At 40.3% G+C, this 7,732-nt stretch overlaps 1 protein-coding gene across 2 annotated transcripts; it reads right to left on the bottom strand.

The window, feature by feature from the left end:
- Positions 1-966: 966 nt before the first annotated feature.
- Positions 967-7,366, bottom strand: dclre1b (DNA cross-link repair 1B). 2 transcript variants are annotated; one of them, XM_083770134.1, is made up of 5 exons: positions 7,239-7,366; positions 6,659-6,873; positions 5,478-5,643; positions 4,846-5,028; positions 967-3,936 (listed from the first exon to the last, which is right to left on the bottom strand). In XM_083770134.1, exons 2-5 carry the CDS (start codon positions 6,851-6,853, stop codon positions 2,792-2,794), a joined length of 1,689 nt encoding a protein of 562 aa, XP_083626260.1. In that variant the 5' UTR covers positions 6,854-6,873; positions 7,239-7,366; the 3' UTR covers positions 967-2,791. The 2 variants fall into 2 exon arrangements, with proteins under 2 accessions (XP_083626260.1, XP_083626261.1); XM_083770135.1 differs by having other exon boundaries at positions 7,248-7,352.
- Between the last annotated feature and the right edge of the window lie 366 nt (positions 7,367-7,732).

Raw genomic sequence — 7,732 nt, 5'->3', positions numbered from 1 at the left:
GTTGATCTGAGAGAGGAAAAGGTCATATTTCATTAGTGATTGTGAATGAGACTGTGTGGCTGTTATCCATGGGGAACCAGAAAACATGCTGATAAGTATGATCCTCTGTCCTGCAGAGAAGGCAATGACAGGGAGCCTGTGGTGGAATGCAGCCTTTGTGTTAATGGCTAAACAGTAATCCTTCTCATTTTGTTCCATGTGTGCACCAGATACAAACATGGAGTCAATTTAATTGGGGATTTGGGTTTGACATCATGCAACAACTGGATTACAGTATATATTTTGTATGAACATCTTGTAAACCACATTGAGTTATAGTGCCAAAAAACACAATTTACTTGATCTGACTTAGTTCTCAGGGTTTTTTGCAGGTATGAGAACAACCAAGGGAGTAATAAGATTAAGGAGAGAATAAAGCCATGAAAAATACCACTCTCACATTTGTGGTGCAAACATTCAGCTTTGAAGTAAATGTATCCTATGTGAGGTAGATTACATAAAGTATGTTACACAATACATGTGTATTGTTAGGCAATTTACCAATATATTGACTATTGAGGGCTGCTGTCAATTAGTTTGAAGTTTGGCCATTACTGCCCACTGCAGCCAATGTGGAAATATCAGCTTATATTGCTAGGAAACTACTGCCATCTTGTGGGAAAAATACAACATCACAATTTTATTCATTACCATTTATTGTCCAATAAACCTACAGAGACCTCATGGAAAAGAAGGCTAATGCAGATGAGTAACTAACTGTTAGATATCATTTGGGATAATGTAGCCTCAAGGACTGCAGGCGTTTTGTTTTCAAAAGGTAAAAAATCAGACCAGTCTGAAGCGAGTGGTGCAACAGCACCCCCTATTGGTACTCTAAACATCACAGGGACAGTCACACAGGTTGGGACATAGGGACAAAGCTGTTCCTTGGAGTGGTTGCACCACTCAAAAATGCAACGTGGGTGGTGGTGTTTTTGTAGTCTAAAGAATAAAAATAAAACCAGCCTCATGAGTCATGACTATTTTATAATGTCACTTGCCAAAAATAACAGATTGCCAGCGAGAAACACATGACATAATGGCTTGTTTTATAAACAAACAAATACAAATACAAAACCATCTATTTTTTTCTATCCATGTAGGACAGATCACTATGAATTTACATATACAGTATAATTTAAATACCCTTTTAACAGTTAACTAAATGAACACAGCAGGGCCAATGTACAGAATGTTTTATTTTCACTGATAATTATCCAAAAAGCCCAAAAATATAAGATTACACAGGAAACACTGAAAAGGGTTGGTTATTCATGATGGACACCTAAAATGTTCTGAAATTGCACTACTGTCATTATGTGAAGTGAAATATGTCAGTACATAATAGTCAATGTGAAAAATACACAGTAAAACCATGACTGCTTCTCTGAATACACAGTACTACACAAAAAGCAATGGTAATTTAACAACGTATATCAATCTTTCACATTCCTACAAATTTCTACAACCTTTGAAACAAAGTAGCACAATTAAGACACGCATTGTACTAAGTAGTGGGGTGTGAATCTTTCGGTAACCCACTATTTGATTCAACTATGATTTTCAATTCAAAATTAGACTGTAGCAATCAACAACGGCCACATAACTTTACTTCTGCTAATGATCAATATATTATAATAAATAACTAGAACGATTAGGAACAAAATGGCACAACAGCCTTTCAATTCTGTTTGAGTACTCAATGCAAGAGCCTTGCACATCCACAAAGTAATCCCAACGCTTCATCAACATAATCATTAATTGATAAAATGGCCAATCCATCCTCTCTGTATATCCATTGTCCCATGAAATAGTTGGTGTGAGCACTTGGGTTTGCAATGGTAAAAACTATAGAATATCACCAGTTGGTTCCGCTGGATTTACAGACCCTTTTTAGCATTAACCCATTTAGGCCTGACCTAGAAATTGAAAACTCTTCTTCTAAATCTTCCAGTTTTCTGAAATAAATATATTTTCACGATTTTTCAAAAAATAGCAGACCTACAAGCTCGTACGCTACGTTTGAATAAGACGAGCATGGACACAGTCCCAAGCTGTGTCTGCATTTTGAGCACACGTTCAGCTGTAGCGATACCATGTACGTGTGCTGTATTCAGACAAAATACATTTACCACAAGCATTACCTCTGTATTGCATCCGAGAAAGGGTTCCCGCTATCCCTCCTAGCAAGGCTGAGCAGCCAACCAGAGAGCTCTCTCTCCGCTGCTATCAGACGGTCAAAACGGACCGAGCTTGCTGGGTCGGCTTTCAACACCTGACCTCAAGTAACTACAAGGTTTGACTTAACACAACAACGGTGTACACACCACCAATTCAACAACAGATTTTTGGCCAAGGACACCTATCGCAGCCGCTGCCAAGTACTGTACTCTAATGTCGTTGAAGTAGGACTCATAAAATGTCCCTGGGACTCATCTAAAAGACCACCCCATTACATTGAAAACCTATTTCCATGGCTGGATGTACGTGTCAATATTGTCTGCATGTTTGCACATTGGCTCTAGACGCACAACTAAATCAAACACACCCATTACAAAATGTAGAACATGTGAAAAAATGTGCGGTTTACAAGCCACAAACAGGATGTCTCTGCATCCTATAGAAGCCACACTGTAAAAACAGGCAGTTAAGAGGAAATACAGCTACAAGTATAGTTTTGCATTTAAAGTGCTAATGAAAAACAAGGCACATTTCTCTTCAGAAACATTTCAGATGAAAGGGTACCGAATCTTCAGATCCTCTCAGCAACTCTTAATGGTGTAAGAGGGAATTGTTTTACGAGACTTTGGCTCAGAAGGCCAGAACTCCTCATGTCCTCCTCTGTGAATGGAAGATCCAGTAGGAGACAGCTTTCACTCTCCTCAACACTTTGCTCAGTGACACAGAAAGTGGAGTCATCATTATCTGAGTTCATTTGAAATGACACACTTTTCTCCTGTTCAATATCATGGCTGTTTTGGTGATACATATAGCCATTACACACCAGCACATCATCCCCCACCGTGCCACTGTTCAAATCTTCTGCATGCGTTTCACGTTTCTTTACAGTGGGCTTCAATGAGGCAACAGTGTTTGTCAGTACCGTGACTGGAGCAAAGTTGCTTTGTGTGAACTGACTTAAAGTTAGAGACTCTTCCATTGCTAGATCATCGGAGATCGCCTGAACATTGTCCAGATTCCACAAATCACTAATCCGCCTTCTGGCTTTAGCAGGGCTGGGTTTTTTTCCCAGGTCCAAAAGCACACAGTCTGGATCCTGAACATTCAGCTCAGCATCCATTTCCTCCACAAGGGAACCGACTGAGGAAGTCCTGGAGGCTTGTGACTGTCCAGGGGACTCAAATATCACTCCCATGGGAATAGGTCTATTGGGCCTGCGGGGGAAACTGTTATGCCCTGGGTTGGTAAACTGTGTCTCAGGCTGCATCAACATGTAGTTTCGGACCGACTCTGGCACTAGCACCTCCTGACGCTTTTTGTGGGGCAGCAAGGCAGTGAAGGTTCCGGGTATGCACTTTCCCACAATAGGCACCAGGCGAGTAGGTTTGAGAGCCGAGACAAACTCCTCTAACTCTTGGTAGGAGGAGTGGTCCGAGTACGGCACTACATGGATGTTGGCGTGGTAGGAGACCAGAGGCCTGCTGGTAGGTAGGATGGCCAGAGTGGGGTATTCACTGTTCCACTGCTGCATGGAGGCAGAGCGGATCGCAGACTGCTCCACAACTCGAATACGGCCAGCTCCTGGCTCAGTGGTGAAGACATCAGGTAGCTCTAGAACTCGGAGTGTCTCCATCCTTTCACAGCTTACTTCGATCCATGTTTTAAACTCCATAGCCAGTTCTACCAGCAATGATTCCTTCCCAAGTGTATACAGACCTGTGGAGTACCAAATAATTAGGTACTATGCACAGACTCATTATTGTACAGCATGGTTGTAGTTTTATTAGTTAAATCTTTTTTTATTCGTTTTATATTTATACATCATTTTTTAAATATCAAAAATTGCAACATTTACAGCACAATCCAGTAGCTGGGAGGGAACTCGTCAAAAATAATCAAGATTTAGCTCTTGGTTTTTGGCATGGTGGTCAAGTTGGGCTCGACGCTCGACGTCAGTTTGCAATGAATCCAATATTAGATGGGTCAGTATACACCAAGGGTTTTCAACCATTATGTATTTGGTGTTTGAGCCACGGACCACCATTTGATGAGATTTAGCCTCTCAGATCCAAGACTTTGTTTGTCGTTGGATAGTATTTTTTCCACAAGTCCATGCTGTATTGATGTGGTACTGTACCCGTAAGGGTCAATTTGGTTTCATTTTACACTCTCAAGAGTTAAAAATCTATAAGGGTCCATTTGGTTATGATTGCTCATTTAGCTGTGGACCACCTGGAACCCCCTCGAGAACCACTGATAGACAAATCCGTGCAGGCTGCCCCGGGGCGTAATCATCGCTGCCGTGTCACATTAAGCTCCTACAGGGCATGGCTCTGCGGATACATCTATATGGTTGAAACCTCAAATAATTTATAGACAACATTTTTGATAATAGCATAAAGAGGTTGGTGCAAAAAAGGCAATAAAGTAATGTTATTTTAACCATAAAGCGATAATAGAGAAATGGCCACGAGGACACAGACTTTCATTACACTCGTATTTTACCAGGTACAATAAATGCAATTTGTCAAAGGTCTAAGTCATATGATTAGGTAGCTGGAATGTACTGTAGGCTGGATGCCGCAACATTGGAGCTGACTGCTATAGTGCTATAGCTAAACATACCTATGACAACATTGTAGTTGGGGTGACAGCGGATGATCTCTTTGATTTGCTGAGTGGCTCGCTGTCTTGTGGGCAGGGTGCGGCTGGGATCACAGTTGGTGTTGTCCAGATACAGGACATCTATGATGATGTTAGTTCTCAGGCATGGCTCACGAAGCATGGTAGCAGTGTATCTGAAGTCACCTGGAAATAAGTAGTGTCAATATTGGTTACTTGATGTGGTATTCAATCAATATTTATATACACAGATAGAATACCAATACCAATTTTAAGTATATGATTAAAAGCAAAAGCATTTACATTTCTGATTTACAATACAGTCAGTACTGTATGTTTACAATTTATCAATTTAGACACAAAATTAATTTAAAATTGATAATTTATTGCTATTGTTCAACTGAAACAAAAAAACAGGAACAACTGTACTATAATCCAATAATGAATCACATTTTGTGTTGTTAAAGAATCACATGCCCATCATTTCATGGCCCAGATATTGTTACATCAACTATCTGATGACACTGGCCTCAACACAAAACAAAGTTACTTTCAAAACAGCGGCTTAGTTAATCGCTAATTGTAACAATCAGCATTCAGCACACGCATTACATATATTAAGTATGGACACTGACCAGTGTATAATATAGAACCAAAGTAGGCTTCGAAGAGAAACATAACAGCTCCTGGACAGTGGTTGGCATCAATTAGTGTGATCGTCAGCCTCTCCTTGCCTATTTCATCTAGTGGAAGCATGTGTGTTTCACCCAGCTCCAGTGGATGGATCCACTGCTCTTTAACCTGCAAAGACAATATTAATAATAAAAGTTATAATAAAAAATAAAGCAAATGGGTGGTATGTACATGTACATTAACTGTCTGTATGAAGTAGATATACAGCCACTTAAAAACTCTGTCCAGCAATTTCAGCTGGCAGATTCGTGAGATTGGGTCTTGGAGGCAAACTGCCGAAGTTTGATGGAATGCATAAAAGTCAATGGGACCAACTAAAGTTACTAAACACACACAAACAATTTGTTCCGCATACCGTTTAGGCACCTCAATAAAATTATATAGTGTGCACATGGAAAAACAATAATCAGAAAACTTGTGATATGTCCTCTTATTTTCCAGAACGATTATCTGATAAATTAGGGTTTGTTGTTGTTCTTAAGCTAGTCCAACTGGCATGTCATTCATACTTGCGGTTTGCAGTTTACCTCCCAAGTCTGTCAATGCTGCATGCCAACAGGTTGTTATACAAGTCAGGCATATTTCTTGCAGACAGTGGAGATATGGCAAGCTTCCCTACATAATATGGGGGGCGGCGTTGAGTGCGGACCAGTGGTCAATGAGGCATCTACACATTTATGCCTATGCCTGGGGTAACAACAAGAACAAGAACAAGGAAGAACTTTCAGAACGCGTTGATGGCAAACTTCTCCCTTGTGCGGCAGAAACAAAAGGATACAGGTCCAGTATTACCAATGGTTTTTGTATGTACTAAAAACTAAAATAAAGAAGAAAAGTATGTTTTGGAAAATTGTGATATGTAAGGTTTACAGTATATGATTTGAACACACCTAAATTTACCCATTAATTTCTTGTTTATCCCCAAAATGACTGGATATCACAGGTGTTGCAGCAATTTAGTAGCAAGTATGGGTTAGTAAGCTTAAATGTAACTAGAAAATATATGTATTTGGCCCCTCATTTATGAAATAAATATAAATGTAAATATAAAAAAAAAATTAATGGTGCCCAGGAATACTAGGGGTCCACTTTTCCAGACAGAAGCATGAGCTTTCATATTTACCTGGAGTTTGAGTTTAAGCAGTTTGGCAGAGACTGGGGAGCAGAAAATGGGCCAGTTTGTCCATGTGGAAGTCAGGCCCACTGTGTGGTCGCTGTGCATGTGAGAGAGGAAGAAGAGGCGGGCGAGAGGGCATCTCCGCAACTGCCAAAAGTCCACCGCCAGTGGAGTATCAGGGATGGTTTTGCCATTTGACATGTTCACAGCTTTGCCGGGCCCTACAACCATAGAGTTACAATATATCAACAGCACGCATGTGAACAGGAACAGCTGTTGTAAACTGTCAGTCCATTTCCTGCAAAAAACATTTTGAGAGAAACCGAAACTCACAACACAACGAGGACGGAGGAATACGAGGTGCAGTTGAACACAAATGGCATGCAGGGAAAGAAATATGTATATTTTCCGGTAACAACATTACAGTGAAGTCTAATACACATATGCTAATGTTAAGTTTAGCGACATCAGGGCCAGGCTAAAGTTCATAGATTAGGTCAGCTGTTCCTGTATGTTACGTTACATCGCTGCGACACTATCCACCTAATCTTAATTATTTTCACACGCTTTGAAATGCATTACTTGCCAGTTTTACCATACGTGAAGGTTGTTGCACTCTGCACTGCTTGGGCCGCGGCCGGTAATTCTGGTTTAAATGTACATGTGTGTGTAATGTATAATGTCACTCCCCTTTGTTTTGTATCAGCCACGGAACGGAAGGCAGCGTCTAGTGAGCTAATCTAGTGAGCTAATTTAAGACTTCCGGTGGACGATCTCTTCAAAATAAGAGTACCCTCTAGAGTATTGAAAAAAAGTTTAATTTGCACATTAAAACTACAAATTAAGCATTTAAATGATGCTATATGATGCTATAAGACACACATTATGTTTCTGTGTAAGAATAAGTAATTAAATCCTTATAATAATAATAATAAAGTTATCTAAATGGATAAATGCTATTCACTGGAGTGCATGGACTTTATAAAGTGGACACTGGACAAAAGACGGCTCCGCAAGGCAACTATCTGGACATACCCACGCGTTCAGGGAGATGTCCTATACCACACCCCACTCTCCGCT

Source organism: Protomyctophum parallelum (genome assembly GCF_964188405.1).
Source record: "Protomyctophum parallelum genome assembly, chromosome: 7".
In the NCBI taxonomy this organism is placed as follows: domain Eukaryota; kingdom Metazoa; phylum Chordata; class Actinopteri; order Myctophiformes; family Myctophidae; genus Protomyctophum; species Protomyctophum parallelum.
Note: the sequence above shows the minus strand (reverse complement) of the source record. Positions and strands in the feature narration are given on the sequence as shown.